General features: G+C 42.6%; 1 protein-coding gene across 1 annotated transcript in view; it reads right to left on the bottom strand.

Moving 5' to 3' along the window:
* NSMCE2 (NSE2 (MMS21) homolog, SMC5-SMC6 complex SUMO ligase) overlaps positions 1-26,459 on the bottom strand; it is a 243,373-nt gene that overhangs the window by 125,881 nt on the left and 91,033 nt on the right. Inside the window, exon 4 of the mRNA XM_063131135.1 lies at positions 7,911-8,064. Within this exon, the coding sequence (XP_062987205.1) occupies positions 7,911-8,064 (154 nt within the window). The remainder of the gene's footprint in view (positions 1-7,910; positions 8,065-26,459) is intronic.

The raw sequence follows: 26,459 nt of genomic DNA, 5'->3' as shown, positions 1-26,459 counted from the left end.
ACTACGATCTAGAGCCTTTGTTGTTGCGAGAAAACAGCCCAGAGAGCTTCGGCTATGGGACGGTATATAAATGAAATAAATAAATAAATAAATAAATAAATAAATAAATAAAATAAAGATTGCCAAACCAATAATATGTCCATAAGTGGACCATCCACATTAACTTTGTTTTTGAGTTGTCATACCTTTGCATATCATACTGCCTTGTGATGAGCAAATCAAGAGAGAGAGAGAGAGAAAGAGAGAGCCAGCCAGCCAGCCAGCCAGCCTTGCTCCAGAAATACCTCTATAGCAGAAGGCAGGTGGCTTCCAGATGTGTTGGAGTACAACTCCCATAATCCCTGACCATTCGCCATGCTGGCTGGGGCTTATTGGATTTTTAGTCCAAAACATCTGGAGGGCACCAGGGTGCCTTACTCCTGCCAGGCAAAGAAATACTAAAATGCCTGGAGCTTTTTAGTTTAGAAATAAAGTCTGTCCAAGACAACAATCCTATGCATACTTAGGCCTCACCTACACCAAGCAGGATATTGCACTATGAAAGTGGTATATAAAAGGCAGGAGCCACACTGCTGCTTTATAACGGTATTGAAGTGCACTGACAAGTGTTGGTGCCCATTGACACATACCACATACTGCTTTCATACCACTATATCCTGCTTGGTGTGGCTCCTACCTTTTATATACTGCTTTCATACCACTTTCAAAGTGCTATATTCTGCTTGGTGTAGATGAGGCCATAGTCAGTGTAGAGGTGGGCCTAACCAGCCTAAAGGAGCCATTCCCCTACTTCAATCGCAGTCATGATCTTCTGCTTCCAGGGGCAACATACAGACAAGATTGTCTAGCTTCCAGCTTTTCTCCAAGGAGGTCAAGCTGGTATACATGATTATTCCCCATCTTATCCTCACAACAACCACGTGAAGTAGGTTAGGATGACCCAAGATCACCACATGACCCTCAGGTTTGTGTTGGCTCATTCTGCGTGCATTCATAACTTGTGGATAACTGGTGCATGCTGCTCAGTTGCTCCTGCTCAGCTCTTCCAGCCAGGAAGCCTTGTTTGCTTAGTGTTATAATCAAACTGAGATCCCTGGCTTGTTCTCCTAATAAGGCAGCATCATAAACCAAAAATCAAGCCTGCCTTGTGATTCGGTCTTGTTAGGAGTACAGCAAGCCAAGGGTCCCAATTCAGTTATAACACTAAACAAATCTCAAACAGAGGCTTAACGGTTTGCTTAGCTGCTCCTGCTGGTAGGAGAAGCAAAGTGGGAGTGATCCAACAGCGTGCACCAGAATGCTTGCTAATTCCTGATAACCATCAGACTGGCTTATCATTATGCCTGAACTGGGCCAATCTTACTCACAACCCAAATCCCTTGTCCTCTGCTCCAAAAGCATTAGTTTCCTTAGGAACTTTCCAATTACATTTCCAGTATTAAGCCATGACTAACAACCTGGCTCTCACACATACATACTCATCACTTGGTGACTGCAACATGAAACGGTGATGATTCGCATATGTGAATGGAGCCACGGCAGATCAAACATCCCAGAAAGAACTTCCTCCCTCACAGCAGTCTGCTCGCAGTCTGAGGTCATCAGCAGAGGCCCTCTGCTAAGGGAGGATGCGTTGCTGAGTACAAGGAAGAAGGCCTTTTCAGTGGTGGCCCCTCTGGAATCCACTTCCATCAGGGCCTCATCAGGGGCCCTTCCTCACAGGTCTTCAGGAAGGTTCTGATGGCCTATTTCATCTCCTCCAATGCAATGTTTTTCAATGAAGTCAGTTCACACATTTAACGGCTAGTGAAGTGATGACAAAACAAGCAATACTCGTGCATGTATGAACCCACTCCTAGGTTCCTATGGGCTAAATTTTCCTTTATTTCTAACATCAAAATCCTGTAATATCATTAGGACTAGTCATACATTTCATTTAAGCAGGAGTTCAAGTCTTTCATCAGCAAGTGCTATCATTCAGACTCTTGTGCATTGTTATAGAACTAGCAGATATAGTTACAGACAAAGAGAAAGAGATGGAGGACAGCTCTATACTACAAACTTTTATCGGTTTTATCCTATTCTAACTATCATGGGAATCCCCAATCGTAGAACTGTAATTTGGTTGAAGGCGCTGTGAATTCTCTGGGTTGTATCCAACAGTGTCATTGCACTGATGAAAGCAGTTCTGTCAGTGGAACTGGGAGGGAGGTGATTCTTCCCACTCTCCACCCACAGCTCCCTGTAGTTTTGCAAAATCTGGTCTGGAGAGCCGGGAAACCCTCTAGAGGAGATTTTTGGATCATGGGGAAGGCCACAGGAGAAGGAAAGGAGGAAAAAACCCGATTGTGCAAATGGACTTTCACTAGTGTCACATTGGGTTTAGCCCTGTGTTAGATATCCTTAGCCCCCCACCCCCTCAGAACTACAGATCCCAAGATTCCCTGGGAAGAGGGAATGAATATTATCACAATCTGTAGAACAAATACAGCCTGAGAGCTCCAATGTATCTAACCTGAATAAGATGCAACAGTCCAGTTTTCAGCCCCCACCCCCAGATAGGCTTAAAAAATGTTGAATAAGTGAAAGAAAAGCTGTTCAGCCACATCAGTATCAGGCAATCGCAACTGATGCACCCCTAAAACCTTCTGCTCCTCTATTAAAGGCCACAACTGCTAGAGCTCATTAAGGAAGTCCGATAATCCAAGCGCTTAAGAAGCTTGGTCACATGACCAAAACGTTAAGGCGTGCACTTATTTTGCAGGCAACAGCAGGGTGGGAAACAGGCCTAGCTTCGGTTATTATAGCTTTCAGCTTCAGGAGATACAAACACCTGGAAATTAGGAATTACAACATAATGGTTAGGCAGCAACAATTTAGCATTATGCAGAGAACGAAAATTACATCGGCATGAGGTCTGTAACTTGCAATTGTAATTCTTGGAGAAGCACCAACAGCCCTTTAAGACTTCTGAAACATCTCCAAAGCCCAGTGCTTTGTGATGTCAAGGAATCGACCATTAGGCAGCATCTAAGCTGGATCAGACCAAGGGTCCAAGCATTCTCTTCACACAATACCTAATCAGCTGCCTGTGGGAAATCCAAAAATGGGACATGAGTGCCGCAGCACCCTCCCACCAATGTTCCCCAGCAACTGGAGTACATAGGTATACTGCCTCTGAAACTTGAGGTTGTATATCGCCACCAGGAGTAGTTGCTATTGATTGCCTGATCCTCCATGACTTTATCTAATCCCCTTTTAATGACATCCGAATTGGTGGCCATCAATAAATCTCATGGTAGCAAATTCCAAAGTTGAACTATTTCCTGTGTGAAGGCAAAGCAAAAGCGTGGAGAGGGAACTCAAGGCTCGAGAGGAAATCATAGCTGTCACCATGTAGCTGCCATGTTTGGACAATTCCACGCATCTCTTGCCACTTAAAAAAAGATTCTTGTGACCATAGACACTCTTCTTTTTCCCTACAAATCATTAGCTTGTTATTTTGGCAGTGCCTGACATACCAGCTGGTAAATCGTTGATAAAATCAGAAGACTAGGATGGAAGGTAAAACAATTATTTTACAACACTGGCCAAACCCAGACCTGCTTAGGTTTAGCAAATTTGCTACTTTACATACCTTCAGACCATGCCCTGCCTATTATTATCAATGTGGTTTGAACCATGGCTTGATATGATAACTGAAAAGTTTCCTCTCCCTGCAACACCTGCAGATGCTCTCCCACTATGCAAAGATCAGAATATGTTTAAAGAACTCTTTATGCTCATTGAGCCAAAGAGAGAAACCTTGTCTGTCTGCAGCTTACAATTGCTCTTTTGATCTCCCATCTAGGAACTGTAATGCACTAACTTGCAACCTGGAGGGCTGAAATGAGTTGGGCCAGTTTCCAAAATGCTCCACTCCTTCAGGAAACTTTTTCACATCAACCTAACTAATGAAGAACTCCCACCCGACTGCTATAGATCTCTTGCATGATGTAGAGAAGAGGGCCAGAACCTCAGCCCCTCATCCTCCAGGGATTCCAAACCAGCTTTCTGGGGGTCCCAATCCAACACTTGGATTTCTCCAGAAAGCCATACCCCCTTTCCCCCAACCACTGACTGTTTGGAAGTTTCTCGGATTTTGTGCAATTCTTTCCCCATTCTAAAAGATTGAAATGCCTATTCTGAGGCTTCGTTACTGGCAGTAAGAGTTTTAAGGTATAATGTGCTGGTATTTTTGGCCCCGGCGCTTTTGCCTTTGGCCCCACCCATCACTGGAATGCATTCCCCGAGAGCATCTCCAAAACTGAATTTGAACTTTGGGGTCAAAGAGATTCGGCACCCTTGCTGTAGAGCAACTCATGCAACATGTTGGCTAGGTATGTTTGACCTCCATATTGCCCCTTGGGAACCAGGAGTGCATCCTAGATCAACCCCAAAGCACCCCTGTAGCTGTACATGTCAAGGGGAAATTCAGTGGTGGCTGGAAGCTGCCTTCCAGAGAATCTCTCCCACCACTCTCAATCTTCTCACTAAGGGAAGCCCCTGGTAAACTTTCCCAGAAACCCTGGAGTTCCCCAGGGCCCAATTTGAAAGCTAATGAATTAGGCCATAGGGATTTTAATACGTTACAGTGTTACATGGTTCATGTGCACAAGCTATAAACCTGGGAACAGACACTGTAAGCATTTTCCAACAATATAGTTCCATGATTAAAGCAAAGGTCTCCTTAGGGTTGCAACACATCCCGGGTTGTGAAACAGGAGCAATTTGTTAGAGTGACAAAATGAAAACAGCTTACCTAATCCTTTTTTAAAGATCCTATCAAAAAGAGAATATGGCATGTGTATGAAATAAAAATAAAAAAAGCTCACCTTCAAACATTAAAAAGGGGATGTGAAGTAAGATTTACATTACATATGTATGCAAATAAGGCAAGCACCGTGAGAGAGACTCAGGAAAATCACTGCTTATTACTTACTGCTGTGCATTTAAATGCACCAAGTGATTCCTTTTATTGAGTCCCATGAGAGAAATGCAAATCACAGCTTGATCCATAATTGTTTGTCTTTTGTGCTAGAAACAATTCACTAGCGAATTAAAATAAAACTGGTCTTCTGTAGAATATATTTAAGCCTACTTATTTATTCAAACCAGAGTATTACAAGAATCTCTTTGGCACAAATTTTTAAACAGGCGACATAAATGAATGTGAAGTATAGATGAGCTCCGATTGCAAAATTCTAATTGGGACTTGGCAACATCCTGCTTCCTTTTAGCTCATCCTTTTTGGGGAGTAAAAACGTGGGGGGGGGGTTCTGGTTTGGCCCTGAAGATTTTGTTCTATTTCCACTTGCTGACATCAACTCAATGTAGTGAGTGGAGCCAATACGTGGACTCTTTGGTTTTTAAAATGGTGGCAATTTGCACAATTTTGGTAGGAAGGATCTTGAAATTCGTGCAAATATTGTCTTTTTAAAAAAGGAAATGGTGATCTTGCGCAAGTACCCACACTTGCAAGTCCCCCTGTCCGCTATATAGCCCCACAGATGCATATTCTTCTGTTGTCAATATCCTTGTCAATTTCAGCCTCTCCACACACTACTTCATTTAGCTCAGAAGAGCCATATTCCATTCTTGTCAAAGAACTAGTCAATTACACACACAAACTGCTTTCAGTCAGGAAGTGCAGAAGTGAAGGATGAAATTTTAAAATCCCCCCACCCCCCAAAAAATACTTGTGCAAATTACAATTTGCGCAAGTGGTGGAACCCTGGAGGAAATGTGCAAAATATTTCTGGAATTGGCGGGGGAGGGAAATCCGCTACAATCTGCCGGCACTTACTGGAACTGAAACACTACGAAATTCCATTGGGCTTAAACGAAACAGAATTTCCAGCATTGCAGATGTATCTTCAATGGCGCAGTTAGGGCTGGACTTCAAGGGCCCCACAGCCCAGAGCCCCCCAAAACCAACAAACTAGACAGTGACGGGTTACAGGCAGTCACAAACAGATCTGGCATCAACACTTGGGTATCCTAGAACCCACTGATGCTGACATTGATTGCTGAGGCATTCTTTCTTTATTCTAGGTTTTTTTTAAAGCTTTTTATAATTAGGGACAGCTGGATAGGCATGCATAAAGTTACAGATGTTCATTTTATTTTAACTTTAAAAAAATAGAATCACAGAATCATAGAATCAAAGAGCTGGAAGGGACCTATAAGGCCATCGAGTCCAACCCCTTGCTCAGTGCAGGAATCCAACTTAAAGCATACCTGGCAGATGGCTGTCCAGCTGCCTCTTGAATGCCTCTAGTGTGGGAGAGCCCACAACCTCCCTAGGTAACTGGTTCCATTGTCGTACTGCTCTAACAGTCAGGAAGTTTTTCCTGATCTCCAGCTGGAATCTGGCTTCCTGTAACTTGAGCCCGTTATTCCGTGTCCTGCACTCTAGGATGATCGAGAAGAGATCCTGGCCCTCCTCTGTGTGACAACCTTTTAAGTATTTGAGGAGTGCTATCATGTCTCCCCTCAATCTTCTCTTCTCCAGGCTAAACATGCCTAGTTCTTTCAGTCTCTCTTCATAGGGCAACAAAATAGCGCTTATTTTCTGCAACAAAATAGCGCTTATTCTCAAGTACATGTGTTTAGCATCAGGGCAACAGAACCATTCCTGCAGTCGTGATGGTGCTCTGATTTAAGCGAGCTGAAAATGCAAACCTGCGTGTACTCCTGAGTATATATTTTTAATCAGGGTTGGCAGATTTGGGGATGGGTGTTGCTCTAACATATCAGGAATGTAAAAGCAGTTGCAAAGCATGGAATGGTGGGGGGAGCAGAAATGTTAGTTGTGCACTTTGCAACTGAAGTAAGACAGATGGCTGCCTAAAGGGGGAGGCTCCAATGAGACCATCAAGTCCAGGATCTAAATTCATCTAGCTGTACCATTGTTCATCCTGCACAAGCAGATTCTGGGCATGGGGGAAGCAGGGAGGTTGAATCCCCGCCTTGCTGAGGAGCCGGCATCATCATCATTATTATTATTATTATTATTATTATTATTATTATTTATATAGCACCATCAATGTACATGGTGCTGTACAGAGTAAAACAGTAAATAGCAAGACTCTGCCGCATAGGCTTACAATCTAATAAAATCCTAGTAAAACAATAAGGAGGGGAAGAGAATGCAAACAGGCACAGGGTAGGGTAAGCAGGCACAGGGTAGGGAAAAACTAACAGTATAAAGTCTGCACAACATCAAGTTTTAAAAGCTTTAGGAAAAAGAAAAGTTTTTAGTTGAGCTTTAAAAGCTGCGATTGAACTTGTAGTTCTCAAATGTTCTGGAAGAGCGTTCCAGGCATAAGGGGCAGCAGAAGAAAATGGACGGAGCCGAGCAAGGGAAGTAGAGGCCCCTTGGGCAGGCGAGAAACATGGCATCAGAGGAGCGAAGAGCACGAGCGGGGCAATAGTGTGAGATGAGAGAGGAGAGATAGGAAGGAGCTAGAACGTGAAAAGCTTTGAAGGTTAACAGGAGAAGTTTATAGTGGATTCTGAAGTGAATTGGAAGCCAATGAAGAGATTTCAGAAGCGGAGTAACATGGTCAGAGCGGCGAGCCAAGAAGATGATCTTTGCGGCGGAGTGGTGAACAGAAACCAACGGACTGATGTGAGAAGAAGGAAGGCCAGAGAGAAGAAGGTTGCAGTAGTCCAACCGTGAAATAACCAGTGCATGAACAAGCGTCTTGGCGGAAGAGACAGACAAAAATGATCGAATCCTGGCAATATTATATTAGAGGCAATTTCCCCCACTCCAGGTCCACAGTGAGAGATCGATACAGGAGAGGGGATGAGCTGATTATACTTGTTCAGAATTTTCTGAGTCTAGAGATAAAGCAAATACTTACACTGAGCTTTCATTTCCTTGAGGTGCTCCTTAAAAAGGACAAATTTCTCATTTCTTTGCAAATCAAGGTCACTGTTTGTGCTTTCCAGGGCTTTGAACTTCTCTTCGACTACATCATTTAAATCTGGTACCACGTCTGGTTTATCTCTCTTTATCTGTAAAAAAACAAAACAAAATTGCTAGGTTGCCCCATCCTTTTAGCCCATTGTGAAAAGCCAGATGAAGCAGCAGTAAATGTATGAGGCTTCCCCCAGTATCCAGCTTCCATCAAAGAGCTAACAATTCTGAAAATGTAAGGGGATAGAATTGGTTATTTATATATGCCACAGTTCTTGTTAAAATTTGATTACTGTCTTGTGTCACTAACTTACTTCTTATTAGAATGGAGAATTCAGATAAGTCCACGGTAAAAAAAAAAGTACCACCCAGAACAGCCTTATCATTGAAGGTATGTGCAAATTTTAAGGCTATCAATGAAGAATCAGAGCACAACAAATAAATTAGAAAATGCCACCAGAAATAAAGCCTTTTTGGTAGTAAACTGGGCTCACCAAGGCACATTACCATGCCTTGGAAAGGATCTAAGTGTGCCTCAAAAAATTAAGTCACCATATTTGATAAATCTACCACTCTATGCTCCACTGAGAAGGGAGACCCCATGCAGCCTTTGATTCCCAGCCTCTCTGCCAATTATCCTGAAGGTGGAAGGAAGGATACCTGGATGCTGTGCCTGGCTGGGAATGATGGGAGTTGTAGTGCACCACATCTGGAGGGCACCAGGTTGGGGAAGGCTGATCTAGAACAACCAAATACCAACCTGTGGCTGCACACTGCAAGGGAAGGTTAGCAAGGATCAGTCAGCTTTTCTGTGAAGCTTGTTGGCCATTACCAATCTTCTCTCTGAGGAATCCATTTTATTTATTTATTTATTTATTTATTTATTTATTTATTTATTTATTTATAACATTTCTATACCACCCAATAGCCGGAGCTCTCAAGTATGTGAGGAAGTCTCAGATTTCCTGGAATAGTTTGAAAAATACTGCTCTAAAGCACTATGCAAATGTTTCAAGGTTTTCTTGGAGTGCTACAAGGATGTGAAGGTACACACACATACACACACACACACACACACACACACACACACACACACACACACCGTTCGGGTCTCTTGTGCTGCCTTCCCCAGCCTGCATCTCCAGTCCACCCCATCTCCACACACACATTTGAATGAATACATTCACGTGATTACACAACTAAGATTTCTTTAACCGGACAACAGCTCTAGCTAGTGTTAACCAGATGTCATTCCTCAAAATGAAATCCAAGAGAAACTGCAGAGAAACTCAGATACACATTGTTTTAGGGTGGACAAAAGCACATGCAGACACATGCTGCTAATCTCTTGATAGCAGCCAATCATTTCTGCAATAATGACAGCACTTTGGCCAAATAACTTCTATAACAATGGGTGCTCCCAAATAATCAGGCAGGCCGCAATTATCACAGTCATGCTCCAAGGTCATGTTGAACAGAGACTGGTAAATACTTTTGCATTTCCACCTGGCAAAGCTGGACATTCCAGCTAGACTATATTGTATAGGTATAAAGCAATGCTCCAAAATGAGGCACAGTATTAGGATTTCTGCCTACATCCATGTGCAAGGAGCTGAAGCCTAGTGAGGAGGTGTGAGCTTTAGGAGCAGGACAGGCAAAATTGCAGTTGTCTGGACCAGTCTTGCAAGCCTAGCTGCAAGTGTATTAATGGATATGTAGAAATATGGCACAGGAACGGAAGCAACCATAACCTTGCTGAACTTCAATGAAAGCAGGAGTTATGAACTTCCCTGGAATCTGCAATATGAGGATGATAATAGTAATCTACCTCACAGGATTAGAGTAAGATTCCCAAGAAAAATGTATATGAAACACTTCGAACTTTTAAAAAGTTATATAAACAGGTTGTATCCAATGGTGACTTTACACTAGTCACTCCCAGCAGTTTCTCATATAGCTGCAAATGCCAGGAGGAGTCGCAAGCAAAATGTCTTTAAGAGAAGCTTGGCCACCATTTCTGATTTGTCTTCTCGTTGATGAAACTCAAATTTGCTTCCAGGAAAATCTAGGGTCCTTGTATTATGTAAATCTCTTTGAAAACTCTGTGTTGAAACCTAGTCTGCAAATATTCAACATAAATAAGTGGGACCTGCAACAAAATGATGCAGTGTATTCTCACCTCCTGGCAGGAATGCTTCTGTTCATGGTTCCTGCCAGACACATCCTCTTCCAGGACACTATATGTGACTCAAGCCAGGCATTCTATCATACACACAGTGTCATTCTCTTATTTTCCAGCTGACAGCTAACATTCCATGGCTACTGAACATGCTCAATCCTCAGTGAGCTGTTTTGGATGTTTTAGCCCCATTAGATATTTTTTTCCTTCACTGCAATTCTGTAAAATTTTGGGGTTCTCCCCTGAGCATGCAGACACCTCCCTCTTGTTTCTCAATGGCCCCATTTGGGCTCCAATCCTATTGGCACTCACTACCTGAGTTCAGTATTAGATAAGAGTGAAAAATAAATAAAACCACTCTCATCAGCGAACCATAAAAAGGTTGTTCACTCAGAATTAACAATGAAGGTACTTTTGCCATACCCCCAAAACATGTATTTTGAATAGGTTAGCCTTTGAGAGCTCCGGCCATTGGGTGGTATAGAAATGTAATAAATAAATAAAATAAATAAATAAATAGAAAGGTTCATACATGCAAATGCGAACTCAACTATCAACTTCCTAATGAATACCTTTAAAGCCCATTTCGATTCTACATATTGGCATGGTTCTTCCTGGCATCAAGTGAGATCCATAAATTACCTCTTCAGACATTACATCTTTCTCATGTTTTGGAATAAAAAACCTGCCAGATGTGTTAAGTACGGCATATGCCATAGTTCATGGAAGCTCTTGGCATAAGTTCCTCCTGTACAAAATTGTTATGAGAGCAACAGTGTCAATAACCATCAACAAAGGAAGAGGGAGGGAAGGAAGGGAAGCACGTCGGAAGGGGCCTTGGAATGTATGTGAGGAGAAAGAATGTCTGGAAGGAGAAATCTAGAAAGGAAAGAATGAAATAACTCAATATTTTTATCAATGATAAAGGATTAAAGGGAGATATATAAAAGATATATAAGCTATTCAATTATATATTGTACTAAAGATGGTTTTTTGTTGATGCTGTGATGAATGATATTGGCTAAAACCTATTTTGGTTGCATAATAAAGATGATGATGATGATTAAAGGGAGGGTGGGGGCAATCTGTCAACAGCTTTCAAATATATGTAAAGAATGCCAGGAAGATAAGGAGGAGCAGATGTTCATGAGTTCTACAGAGGAAAGGTGAAATAGCTTTAAATTTCAAGAAGGTAGAGCTTTAGAATCAAACAATACGTTCAGGAATAGTGCTTCTAGGACTGTGCTACTTCAGAATGAAGGTGGGGGAAATCAATTGACTGACATTTTTCCACACATAAAGTGGACCTGGAATGCTAACTTGTCAAAAAGAAAGGTTGTTTTCATGGAGGAACATCCGAATACGTAACTCCAGCGCCATTTGCAGTTTATAGTAGTGTCATCCTGAGAGGCCTGTGCCAATTATTATTTCTGACTGTGTAATTTGTTTTCTTGATTTGAACAGAATGGGCCTGTTCAGAAGACATCTTAAACCCTGCTGGTTATGGCTTTTGGTTAAGCAGCAGGGTTTAAGGTGTATTGTGCAATGTCTTTTGCTAAACCCTGCTCACTCGCTAACCACAGTAGGACCATCTGCAGCAGGGTTAGCAGCTCTAAGCGTGGCTTAAAGTGTTCTGTGCGACAGCATGACTTGTGGCTAGTGCTAACCCCAGAGAACCACAGTTTCATTAACCCCTGAGCCTGAAGTGTTGTCTGAATAGGCCCTAAGAAAATAATCTTAGCAACAAGGAGAATTCACTTAGGGAGCAAGTTGCTTAGGAAGATTAAATGTCCTAGAAAAGAGATAAGCTTTGGTTTGGAGATAAGCTTTCCACCCCCACTCTGTGATTTTAATGTCTAGCTTCTGTTTTTTAGCTTGTTTTGTTTTTCGTCTTAATTGTTTTCAGGATTATATATTGTTTTTATTGATGTTGTGAACCACCTCAGGGGCTTCTTAAAAGCATGGAAAGGCAAACTATAAATAAATAAATAAATAAATAAATAAATAAATAAATAAAATGTGATTAAAAGTCTGAACTATCATCCATTAGGAATTTTAGTTTATTGTTTTTTTAGGGGGGAGTATATAAGGTTTCCTCCCTTTAGATCTTAGGTGGGCAACTTGTGATGTAGTTAGATTGCAACTTCCATGATCCCTCACCATTGGCTATGCTGTCCACAAGTTGCCCACCCTTGTTTTAGATACAGGGGTCATCCTCACAAGACAGAAAGGTTCATGGAATTCTGACATCAAAACCAAAGTGGTTTAGCCTAGTTTGCTCCGTGTTAGTTTTCTACGTGGTGATTTTGACCAGATAAGTGATGGGGTCAATTCTGTGATTCTGTCCTAGCAATCATGGAGCACGATCATTTTGAAGGCTGCTTGTTTCATGACTTGTCAGATCAGGTTGGATAAACTGCTCAAAATCATCTGACACCTTCCTTACAAATGTTAGCATGCAGCTTCAAGTGTAGAAACGCAGCAAGGCACATGAGGTGAAGGGCCACGTTTATGACAATCCTGTCAACCAAGAAACAACAACAGACCTCAGTCAACACCTCACTAGCATTGGCCAATCCATTGAAGAGTCACACATAATTTTGTAATGGGGGTGGAGGCACTGTGACAGGATCCAAACCACCCTGCAAATGACATACCAGTGCAAGTAGGGAGTGGTCCAAACACATGTGAACAGATGGGTCAATCCCTAAAACTTGTTTACAGAAACAACAATGACGAATATGGTCCCAGTGGAGATAGCATCCATTCTCCACTAATATTGGGTAAGCATGCTTTCAAGTATCATGCTTACCAATATTTACTATCACTAGGAATCACTGACCCAGAGTTTTTAAATGTACAAAGTGCTTTTCATTACTTAGCTCCTTTGTCCTAGAGGATACCTCACTGATTTTTTCACCCTACAGGTATGTTTGGATCTATACCTTATTACAGAACCTGGTTTTGACCAGCATTTGCTTCAGAATTCAAGCACTTCATTTCTTGAATTAACATTGCAGTTTGGAAGTACTTTACTGCTAAAGTTAATGTAGGCATGGAAATTAATGTACCCTCTGGCAAGGACACAGATTTTGAGACCCAATAATTTAACCAAGTTATGCCCACTTCACATATTATGCTTTTCCTTCATGGAAGGCACTTCTGTGTATGAATAATAATGAAACCATAGATTGATTTATTACATTTATATCTTGCCTTTCCTCCAAGGAGCCCAAGGAAATCTACATGATCCTCTTCTCCATTTTATCCTCACAACAACCCTGTGGAGGTAGGTTAAGGTGAGAGTCAGTGACGGAGTGGAGACTAGAACCTGGGTCTCCTGAGTCCCAGCCCAACATTCTAACCACTACACCACACTGCCATGTGTGATAACATGTTCTTTGTCACATAAAAACACGCCATGTACAACCAATTTGGAAGCTGCAGCCAGCGCTGGCTTCCAAAGTGAGGTACAAACACAGTGAAATACACATAGGTGTGATTGTTGTACGTTACAATCTACACATCGGTTTCGTGTTGTTGCCTCTAAGGAAGTCGTTTCTGTGAAAGAAAAATGTAACATGGCCTCAAGCAAAGAAGAGGCTGAGTAGATATTTCCATACTAGAATTTTTTAAATGTAAAAGAAAGACTAATGTGAATGTCTCTATACCTAAAAGCAGTGGAGGGATAGAGGCATTCTCTCTGTGATGTACTAGAGGGAGGTGCCAGAAAACATTTCTCTGATTTGAAGTGTTACAGACCTGGCCTGCAACTCCTGCCTTGTTAAGCTCTCTTCACAGAGAGTTCCAGAAGAAGCAGGTGAACTTTTCATTCCTCAAGGAATGTGTTCCCTGAATGATAGCCTCTTACTCCTATTCAAAATATGAAGTCAAAATATTAAAATTCTAAAGATATATTATTGTAATTAAACCTTTGACTTTTTTCAGGTTCCCCCACCACACACACAGAAAGAGAGAGAGAGAGAGAGAGAGACAGACAGAGAGCAACTTCATATGTTCAGAAATTACCGACACAGTGAATGCAACATGACTCTCTTTTTATACTTCCGGACCAAGGTGAGAATCCATGCAACTCCCTGTGGGGAGATCTTAGAACAGCCTCCTACAAGCTAGTTTTCATCAGCCTGCGCCAGCAGGCCAGGGACAAGTCATACCAAATAGTGTACATGCAACTTTAAGATTAAGACCCCGACATGAGGAATTGGGGGGAGGGGGGGCTTAAACCTTTGTTTCCCACTGCAGTCAACAGGCAGCATCCTATTCAATACTACCACTAACAGAAATTACATTGCACTAGCACAAGTGGCTTCTACTACAACAACAATAGTGTTTGCTGGCGCAACAGGTTTTCTGGGGAAACCTGTCATGCCAAGAAATGCAATTGGCATTGCATTAGAAGTCACTTATAGTAGTACTGTGTAGTTTTCATTAGCAGTAATGTCAAATAGGATACTAACTACTGAACCTTTTTTTAACAATGCAAATTGCAGTCACAGGAGACGGAGCCAGATTAGGGCTGCAGTAGGGTGGCCATTAAAAATCACCCCGTGCTAGGTTCAATTCTGCATTGGGTCATCCACCCCTGATCATCCAGTCACTCTAATGAAAAATCATACAAGGATCACCCACCGCCAGAAGATGTTGCCCGTTGCTTCTTTATATGAGGCACTGTTCTGGGCCCTCCACCTTCTAATCAAGAGTACTCCCAGAACAGTAGCTCACACAGAAAGATAGAAAGCAGTAAAATTTTTATTCTTACATGCTCTAAAAAGTAACGCTTTTCAGATATGAGAGTGAAGTAGGGCTCCAATTTTAATTCACAGGCAGGCGATAGGATGTTCTATCAGAAGTCTGGGATGCTAGCATACATTGTTAATGCACATGTCAAATTGAGTGAGCTTGCAGACAAATTACAGTAACACTTCATTACTATGTCAACTTTAGTGCTTCAGTGCACAGAAGCTTCTTGAGTACAGAGATGAGGGGGAATAAGAAACTGCAGAGATCAAGAAGTCTGAGTTGTCAACTCAGAACCCGACATATATTGTGATGTTGCTAGCGTGCACTTGAATCATCACTTCAATGTCTTGTTTGAATCAGCCTCTAATCTGGATGTTGGGAAACACCTCCAGACTAGGGCCATAGCTAGACCTAAGGTTTATCCCTGGATTGTCCAGGGGTCAAACCTGTTCATCTAGGTGACACACAGGGGATCCAGTGCTCAGGCAGGGGCAAACCCTGGATGATTCCAGGCTAAACCTTAGGTCTAGCAGTGGCCTAGGAGAACAGATGGAAAACCAAAGGATTTGCCAGGTATGTTGTGAATTCTCTTTTCTTGGATTTTTTTTTTTTTTATATAGAGAGAGGCTAAAGTCAAAACTGTTAAATATGATTTAAGTCTAAGGAACCCTCCTGGTGCAAGGCATCAGACTAGATGGCCCACAAGCCCCCTCCTAATTACATTTCTGGGGCTAATCGGGCATGCAAGCAGCCAGTCAACTGCACCCTGGGTCAAACACCCCATGAAGCACTCCTATCCTACAGCAGATGAGTTGAACCGTCTTCAGGTCAAGGGCTGTTTTCAATTATAGAGAAACTCTTGGAGATTGCATTCTAGCAGTGGGTGGGGCAAAGGGGGAGGGCCCAAAATAGCTCTTTCTGCCAGTTAGTAAGCTTTAAGAGAGTCATTTTAGCCTTTAGAATAGGTGGGAAAACTGCAAAAAAGAAAAGAAAAAGGGAAACAACCAAACGTTTTGAGGGAAAGGTGCTGCAGCCAGGGTGAATGAGGTGGACATGTAGCCCAAAACTTCACAGGAACACCGCAACATGATCGTCGCTAAAACGATCCAAATACATTAAAAATAAAGACCTGGTTGCTTTTAAGGACCAGGAGAAAACACACCCAGCCATGCTCCCATTTTTCTTAGACTGAAAACACAAGGAAGCGGGTGGAGAAGTTTCTGTGTATGTAAGGTGGCTTAATGTATGTGGCTGACTCACTTTGCACAAACACACGTACAAGACTTTGTGGTTGCTTATCATGCTTTGTGATAAAATAGCTGCAATGTTCCTGCCACAAAATTGCCCTCTTGTGTTTTATAATGCTGTGATTCATAACTAGGTTACTCAGAACAATTAATAGTTTCATGATGAAGCAAAAATACATGCTGTCCTATGTATTAATTTTTGACCACAGCACAGCCATTTTTTTAAACATCAGCAATTTTTGCCCACAGGAGCACCACTTAGAGGGCATTGCAGGCATCATATACACACACAGAATTATTCTGCAGAAGCCTATATACTGCAAACTATTCAGTGGGTTTATGCACTAGGTATATAGTCATAAACATGCAGTGTGTATTTTTGATTAATAGGGAAAAATACTCATAGGTTTTATAGCTAAACTGGGAGCATTGTTATCATCAACTATCATCATCATCCTTTTCTGTCTTAAAAGAAACACAGTGCACCTTACAACTTTAAAACAATAAAATATAGATATACACAAATTACAAGAAAAGCTTCACCAGATGCATCAAAATTAGCACTCCACAGTACCATTCATATCAATGTGAAAGTTAAGCAATCCTATACTCCAGGGACGTGAAACCTCCAGACCACAGATTCTCCTTGGGTTTATCTGGGAGGCGGAGCTTGGCCTTAAAGCCCTGCCCCCTAGCAGAATTCCCCCTGGATGAATCCCCGCTGTTAGCTCCAATCTAAGATCAAAATAAGAGCTGAGATTCCCCGGTGCGCCACCCCCACAACTGGAGATCAGAGATCACAGTGGGGATATCGATGGTGACTGGGCAGACTGGTCACTCTTCCCAGCACCAGCTGAGTCCTTTCGCAAAACATACAAAGCCATGGATTGGGCCAAGTCCCTTTCTCCGTGCTTAGAGAGACACAGACTCTGTGCCTCTGCCAGCATTAAGAAAGGCAATATGGGTGGTGGGCATTATGTTATCCAGCCCATGGAGAGGGGCAATTTGGGGGCCCCACTGCCAAATGGTTCTGCACTCCTGCTGTACACAGTTACTTGAGAGTAAGCCCACTGAACTCAAGGGGACCTATATCTGAGAAAACATGCCTAGGATTGCAGTATATCTCTTCCGCCATAGCTGAAGTTTATGCCATAATAAATTTAAGGTAACACAAAACTCTTTGCTGCAACAGACTAGCATGGCTCCCCAAATTAGTGATGCAGCCTAACTTGGCTGTCCTCATAGTTTAAAACCACTACTTCTGGTCATAGCCCCGGTGCGCAGGTTGATATGCAAAGCACTTCAACAATTATGAAAGAGGTAATCTAGGAGAAGCCATTCTCTAAAAAGGAGGCACAACAAGGGGGTGCAGCCCACAGAACAAGACTGCATAGGCATCACGTCTTGACTTCCACACCCGACATAGCCTTCATTCATGCTACTGTTGCAAATGGTCAAGGGAGCAATTATGGCTTCTGTACTTATGAGGCATAAGAAAAGTAACCACAATGAGCACTCTTAAAATACACTGACTGAGCAGGGTGGGGGCAATTTAAGGGGGAATATATTTAATAACAAGCTGTGGCTGCAGGCCTGCTTTCCCAGTGTATGACTTTTTCAAACTACAGCATCCCAAGTCCACATAACTAGCCTCCAGTCCTTCAAGTTGACTTGAGGCAGGCACATTCCAGCCCTTTCAAATATGCAATCGAGTGCTCCTTTGATGTACCAAGGACGTTGGCAGATGACCAAGGTGGAGGTCCCAGATGATCCTTTTTAATGAGTGTCTTGCTTGCCTCATCACCTTGCTCCAAGAGGTGAAAAGAGTGCCTTCCTGGCCACGTAAAACTCATCTGATTGGTTGAGCCCATCTCCCTATCACACCTGGCCACCCTGGCTAAACATAATAAATATGGAATATGATTCTCCTATTCCTTTGTCACCTCCCATAACCATCCTAGGATGCTGTACACTGAATCTCCCTGGGTAGCCCCTACGTCTATGAGTATGAGGTTTCTCTTCCAGGAGAAGGTTAGTAAGCTTCTTAAAGTGGATTTTATTTTATTAAAGTTTTTCTCTGCTTTATCTTGCTCCTTCTCTATTATGCTTACTAAAACCTGGCTTTAATTTGGAATTGGGGTTTGGAATGTTTGTGACAAGGGATTGTTTCCCCCACCAACACCACCAGCCAAATCCACTTGGCATCATACTAAATACTTGTGTAAGGGGAAGCAAGCTGCTCTTGCCCATGGAGATGGTGGGGGTCCAACTGGTTACTACTTCTTCCAAGAAGATAATCAGCTCTGAAATTCTTAAAGGAGAAGAGAGGTGGTGGCAGAAAAACACTAAAAAGAGTTCACAGCTGGCCTAACTCACAAAGCTATACTTAGGGTGACCATATTTGAGAAACCAAAAAAGAGGACACCTAGTGTGTGTGTGGGGAAGCAGCTTTCTGAGTCCTGCAGAAAGTACGTTATTCCCCCGCCACCTTAAAGAACCCGATTGGAGTGGAGGAGGGGAAAGGATTTCATTCTGCACCACCACCATCCACTCCAATTGGGGCCTTTTTTATAATGTCCACGAATGACCCACTTTCCCCTTTAAGACCTCAATTGGAGCTCGGGGTGGGGGAATGATGTGCCTCAAGAAAGCATGTCATTCCCTCCTGCCATGCTAATAGCAGCCTTAAAGGGGAAGGTGTGTCATTCCAGGACATTATTGAAAATTATAGAAAATCCCCCCTGACACCATGGAAAGAACAAAAACCAGGACAAATCCGGGGAAATCCTGACAGTTGGTCACCCTAGCTATACTGGGCCATAGCTAGACCTAAGGTTTATCCCTGGATCGTCCAGGGGTCAAACCTGTTCATCTAGGTGACACACAGGGGATCCAGTGCTCAGGCAGGGGTGAACCCTGGATGATCCCAGGATGAACCTTAGGTCCTAGACACAGCTTCGCTCCCGGGCCTTGAAAACCCGCTCAGAATCTAGCGCCAGCCCCTTCACCTGGCACCTAAACCTGAAATGGCGACAGTGCTTGTCAAGGCTATAGACTTTGATCTGTACAAACTTAGGTTCCTTCCATGCCTTTACACATGCTAAGCCTGACACCTTTCCTTCTTTGAAACAAATTTAATTGCCACCCTCTTTATTGGTGCACTGACCACCAAAAAGGTATCTATGCGCCCTTGAAAGTTTCTGCTATAAAGATACCAGTTCAGTGACATAACTGTGGGAATGATGTGCAAGCCTTGGGCTTCATCAATCACAACTGGTTTCTTTCTTCCCTCGTTGGCCTGAGCTCCCACACAGAAAACGCAGGAGCGAGTTTTGATTGGGTAAGTTGCCACAGCACTTAGGCGCCAGGAATATACAATATCAACTGTATGTTTACTTCATCATAATAATAGGTACAACAGTACAACATTAAAACTGTAAAGAACATTTCCTTCCTCCCAACCCTCTCCCAGCAATTGGAACCTTTAAAATCAGTGGATTTCAGCTTGTACTTTAGCCAAGAGGCTATTCCACTAAAGTATGGTACACCATACTTTTTTAGTGAGTGGGCACATTTGGAATTTTTAGTGTGTCATGGGCACTCTCACAAAATGGTTGCCATGCAGGGGGCTTGCCCATTCATAAAATGGTTGCCATGGTGGGCATAGCCGTTCACTAAATAGTCATTTCACATAAGGCAAACTTGTGAAATGCTAACAAATAGTAACTTGTCCAACAACCTAAGTACAAGGCAGTGGGGGACGACGACTCTGAACTCCAAAATGTAAAACCACTCTTTTGAGCCCAAATACTCATAGTTGTGGAATGCAGAACTTTGGCTGTTTCTACACCAGCCCTATATCCTGGGATCATCCCGGGATCATTCCTGTGCATCCAAATGCCACACAGGGGATCCCAGAAGCAGGCAGGGATGATCCCTCCATGTTCCTGAGATAATCCTTAGATATAGAAAGGGCCTTTGATTTGAAGCAAGCAAGCCTCCCAATGACATCATCATCATAAACCTTAAGAAGTAAAATTTAATTTATGAGGTTCAGGAAGCCTGATAGGCACCAAGAGAGCTGTCCATGTTGAAGACACCAACACTAGAATTTTCTTTCCCCTGTTGTACTCTCTGCGGCTAGTTTGACCAGTCTCCAGTGCTGGCTCTCGAGAATGGATGGTCAGGTTGCCCACTCTTCTCTTAAGTGTGATTCACCTTTCAAGTAGGGATGCTTCAGAAACGCAACCTTTGTGAATCCCAAAATATGAAATGTCCTAATCTGCACCTTCTAGACGAATGTTTATATCGTAACAGAGCGATCTGTCGGATTTTGCACATCTCCCAATGCTGCTACGCAGCTTTCAGTCACACTTCCCCAAAAATGCATCAAAATGGGATTCAAAATGCATACTTTCAGATGAATCACATTTAGAACTGCATGTTTTGAGACATGAATTCAAAACCAAAAAATTTCATGCATTTTTAATATATATATATATATATATATATATATATATATATATCAATCACAGGTTTAAGTAGTAAAGGAATAGAGTGGGATGAGAAACAGACTGATCCTTTAATCCCTATTGTCTAAAACAAAGATTACAACTCAATCCTAAACAGACAGTTTATTATCCCCTAACTCCAGGGTGGGAAACTTCTGGTCCTCCAGATGTTTTGGATTACAACTCCCATCAGCTCTGGCCAGCACAGCCAATGGTGAAATCTGATGGGAGTTTTAGGCCGACAACATCTGGAAGGCTACAAATTGCCAACCCCTGACCTAACACAATTCTCCATTTACACAAAACGGAGCTCTCCTGAGACTGGAATGAATGCAACGATACCGCTTCTTGCTTTAGGAGGCTGCTACTCAAAATCCTTCCTTTCTTCAATGGCATATTTCAACATTTACTGCTCTCTTTTCAGAGCCTTTTATTTTCATACTGTTTAGACTCAGGGCCCTTTTTCAGTTGGGAAATCTAGGGATCAAGTGAATGCAGCACTGCAAAAGTAAGCATGGACCTCATCAGCCCCTCAGATGGGAGATCACTGAGATTAAAGTCACACGCAAAATTAGAATGTTAGTATAATAAATATTTTTTAAACACACACACCACACACAGACATTTTTATTTTATTTTTTGTTAGATTTATATCCCCACTATTTTTCTCTTGCAAGGAAACCAATGCATCTTACATGGTTGCCATGCTATCCATTTTATCCTCCCAACAAACCTGTGAGGTAGGTTTGGCTAAGAGTCAGTGGACCTGTTCAGACGACACTCTAAGCCAAGCCGCTAACTCTTTTGCAGCAAATGATTAGTGAGCATGTTTAAAATGTGGTTATGTAGCCACTACGGTTAGGAATGGTTTACACAACACACGAAGGCATGGTTCACACAACACGCTAAGCCATACTGTTTAGTTCAAAACGCTTAGCCACCATGGCTTAGCGTGTCGTCTGAACAGGGTCACAGACTGGCCTAAAGTAACCCAGTGAGATTCATTGCCAAGTGGAGACTAGAACCCAGGTCTCCTGAATCTATCAATACATTTCACTGCTAGCCAGCTTGTATCAATAGGTAGAACTAAGTGAGACACACAGGAAGTTAGATGGAAGAGGAAGTCAGGGACACAGACTTTGATTGAAGGAATACTCGCCCAATCAGGAGGTGACACAGCAATCAGTGACTCAGCACTCTCAGGAGTCAGTCAGGGCTGGAGAGAAGTTAGAAGCTTATGTTCGTTTGAGGCAATAAAAGTTTTATTTTTATATAATACTGCATTCCTCATTTGCAACAAACCTATCTTTGAAACATGGTGTTAGAAGTCTAACAGGACCCATTTACAACAACAACAACAAAACAGCTGTCAAGACAGCAAAGCGTATTTTGGTCAAAGCCAAGAAAGCTGGGACAGATCCATATCTAGCTGTCTTAGACCACAGGAACACCCCATCACAAGGCTTGGATGCGAGTCCAGCTCAGAGTCTCATGGGTCGAAGAACTAAGACCTTACTTCCAATGCGAGGAAATTTGCTGCAGCCAGAAATCCATAACAGACGAGCTGACTCTATAGCAGAACAAAAATCTAGACAGGCCCATTATTATAATAAGTCGTCCAAAGATCTACCTGATCTACACAGTGGTGAGCAAGTCTGGATTCAGCCAGCAGGGCAAGAGAACAAGGAATGGCGAAAGGCAGAAGTACAAAGGCAAGTGAACACACGGTCATTTGAGGTGGTGACACCAGAGGGTCAAGTCTTCAGAAGAAACCGTAGACATCTGCGGAGGAGCAGCCAACTAGTATCAAATGCAGGTGTGCAGAACCACAACCAAGAACAGCAATTCCAGGAGGAGAGAGCACCCACTTCACAGTCTGGCCTCCAGGCAAGAGGTCATTCGGAATCCCCTGCCAGAGAGACTGGGGAGATAGTTGAAATGTCCTCACATCCTAGGGATACCCATGATACCGCTTATCACCCCAGAGAAACTACATCTCCTATAGCAAAACAAGTAAGAACTCGAGCATGTCGCCTAGTACAGAAGCCACACCATCTACAAGACTATGTTTAACTTTTTGGGGGGTTAAATGGGAGTTGTAATGTATTGTTGGTTAAAATAAAAAAAGGAAAGATGTATCAATAGGTAGAACTAAGTGAGACACACAGGAAGTTAGATGGAAGAGGAAGTCAGGGACACAGACTTTGATTGAAGGAATACTCGCCCAATCAGGAGGTGACACAGCAGTCAGTGACTCAGCACTCTCGGGAGTCAGTCAGGGCTGGAGAGAAGTTAGAAGCTATGTTCGTTTGAGGCAATAAAAGTTTTATTTTTATATAATACTGCATTCCTCATTTGCAACAAACCTATCTTTGAAACACAGCTTGTTTGTTTTAGCACTACTAGTAGTGGTGGTGGTAGTAGTAGTACTAGTGCTAATAAAAGAACTGTTTAGAAAAATAGCTGAATTAGCCCTATTCAGGCATTATGCCCATACATGGCATTTCAATGTGGGTAAGGAGCAAAGACCGCAATGTCCCCATTTCCTCCAAGCCATGAGCAGAGCTGTAACTTATTGCTATTATGTTCAGTGGTACCTGGCAGTTGAAAAGGAAGGATTTCTCTGCCCCCCCCGCCCCTCCTTTTGCTAAAACTCAGTAGTTATGCATTAGCACTCTCTTTTCAGAGCCTTCCAATATCATACTGTTAAGACAATATGTCCCAATAAGAACTGGATTATCCCACTTATTTATATTTTTTTAAAAAAACCGCTTTTTTATTTATAAAAAAGCAAAGATCATGAGTGGCAATGTTTGGACCTTAATATATCAAACCAAATAATAATCATTGTAATGATGTCATATTGGTTCCATCTAGCTAAAAACCAAACCTTTTGCTGTTCCTCTGCCACCTCATTTCAAAGGGTGCTTGTGATTACTCAGACTGCCGCACAGTTCAGAAATGTATAAACACCTACTCTTTAATAAACTAATAGAGGAACTTGTGGAAAAGACATCCTGCTAGTCTATCTGGAACTATGATGATCTCAGAACGAAAAGGAAATGTTTGCAATTTTCCTCATTTTGCGTCTCCCCCTGCCTCCCCCGCCCATCTCTCTTTCTCTCTAGGTGGCTAAGCCATCACACTTCATAGTTGCCCTCCCTCTTCTCTCTAGGAGATATAGTCTCACCACCACAACCTGTACTCCATTTAGCTCCTTCATTTGTTCCAGAATGCTACAGGAAGTCAGTACATGGGGAGATGGAGCAGCAGACTGAGTCTGCATTGGGAGGGGAAGCAGCATACAGGGGAATCCCTGGTGTTATCTCTGATATGAGACTGGAGATAACCATGGGGATTCATCCAGGGGTTGGAACTTAGAGGAGGCCACACCATGCGGCTTAGAGGAACCCGAGAAGGTGCCACAGGGTGGATGTGGAAGCTCTACAGACAGATTAGGATGTTGAACGGGACCAAGATACCAAAACTACCAGCATATTTTAGTTTAAAGCTCTTACTGTCCATAACTAAGTCTTTCAGAGTAAGGAGAACACTGCACAAAAGCCGGAAAAACCACCAAACAATAGGTGGTTGGAGGGAAGGGCTGGGGCCAATGGAAGAGGGTGTGGCCATCTGGAAAACCCTAAAGAGCTTAATTAGGATCCCTGGAGGGCCAAATTTGGCCCCTGGGCCTGAGGTTGCCTACCCCCCTCAGAAGATACTAGCAAAATCTAGAAATCACTCTGACTAATATGAAGACTGAAAATCCACACTCATCCAAGGAAGTTAGGGCCAAACTACATGTTACTCGCAACTGTATAGGGCGTTCCCACCCACTCCTGAAACACACATGGTTTTTGCTTTTGTAACCCTGCTGAAGCTGCTTCCTTGCCATCATCTGTAAAGGGGGGGGATATGTGAGTCAACCCAGCCAGCAGAAGAAGAAACTTCACACTGTGGCCTGGCAATTATTTACTGATGAAAAGGAAAGGAACCTCTCGTGCAAGCACTGAGTCATTACTGACTCTTGGAGGGACGCCAGCTTTCGCTAACGTTTTCTTGGCAGGCCTTATAGTGGGATGGTTTGCCGTTGCCTTCCCCGGCCATTATTACTTTTCCCCCAGCTAACTGGGTACTCATTTTACCTACCTCGGGAAGATGGAAGGCTGAGTCGACCCGAGCCGGCTGTCTGAAACCAGCTTCCACTGGGATCGAACTCAGGCGTGGGGATAGTTTCAGGTTATAGGTCCAAACTGCAAGAAAAGCCCTCTTCAGCATCTCTGTGGGAGAAGATGATTTATACTTTGTTGAGGACTCCGAAAGCATTTTGTGGGTTTCTGCTTTGTTCCTCTGGTGGATTCCACACACACCCTTTCTCCTTGAGTGCAGTGTACTCTTTTGGCGGGGTACTGAAGAAACTGGAAATATACTGTTGGTTACTAAGGCCACAGCTAGACCTAAGGTTTATCCTGGGATCATCCAGGGTTCACCCCTGCCTGAGCACTGGATCCCCTGTGTGTCACCTAGATGAACAGGTTTGACCCCTGGACGATCCAGGGATAAACCTTAGGTCTAGCTATGGCCTAAGTGTTGAAAGTTGTTTATATTTGTGATATATTTAATCTGTCTGATTTGGGGGTGGGGAAGGGTTCTCTTGAAGCAATTTATGATTTTAGAGCACACAGGATAAAATATTTGAACTAATCTGTGACCTGTGTTAGTCAGTCGCCCAGGTTATATAAATTTTGGCTCGTTAACATAAAACCCATCAATTCATTAAAGTTGCTTGTTAAAAGAAAAAAGGGGGAAAGTCAGCTTCATTGCATAAATATACCATTGCGCTAGCAACGAACACTTATATGCTGAATCAGTCTGATCCAGACAGCTCAGTCAGGCTTAGTGGGATTCATCCTACAGTTACTGTGAAGAGTTAATTAGAGCTTTGAATGAATGTAGTTTTCTTAGTAAATTTAAAAGAATTCAAGGCACAATTCAAGGTATGGCAATTTGTGAATATAGTAAAAAAAATTTGCATGCTAAAATCATATGTGAATGGTCTAAATTGAATGGTAAATGGGATGTGTTTCCTTTGATAAAGAATGAAACGTCTCCTTGCAGCCCAAATAACCCCAGGGCAGCCCTAAGTGAGGATATCATTGCCAATTATCAGACAAGTATAGCTGCAATTTCAGCTCCTTCAGGCAAGTTTACACAGACATCTCCTGAGAGTCTCAGTCACTCTACACCCTTTCCAGCATCCCAGAAGGAGTGCGTAAGGTGGTTGTAGAGCAATAGTGAAGTCTTCATGGGACCAATGGTTACCATCATATGTCATACAAATTAAAGTGTTTTTCAGGACTTTCTCAGCAACCCTGTGGAGAAGTAGATTTTGAGACATGGAAGCTACAGATACAATAGCTCTTGGGTGACATTAAGGTATCTTCCAAAGGCAAGATGAGGAAATTAATCGAAAGTTTTTCTCCTCCAGCTTTAAACGAGGCTTTCAGTGCAGGAAAGTCTGTAACAGCTGAGGAATGTTCAGCCCTGCTGGAAAAGAAGAAAAGCCCAGTAGCAAGTAGTGATGAATTGTATGCTGAGTACTTAGAGACTTTTCAGAAGCCTGGGGAGAGATCATCTGAGTATTTAGGAAGGCTAAATAGTTGTTCCAGCAAAGTGATAGAGCAGAAGATGTTACTAGAAAATGCTGAAGTGCATCTGCTTAAGCAATTCATCAGAGGATGTTGGATGAACCCCTCATCACACAGCTCCACTTAAGAGATCAATTGCATAACAAC

The sequence above is a fragment of the Elgaria multicarinata genome, chromosome 7 (genome assembly GCF_023053635.1).
Source record: "Elgaria multicarinata webbii isolate HBS135686 ecotype San Diego chromosome 7, rElgMul1.1.pri, whole genome shotgun sequence".
Classification (NCBI taxonomy): domain Eukaryota; kingdom Metazoa; phylum Chordata; class Lepidosauria; order Squamata; family Anguidae; genus Elgaria; species Elgaria multicarinata.
The sequence above is the reverse complement of the archived record's forward strand: the minus strand, read 5'-3'. Positions and strand labels throughout refer to the sequence as shown.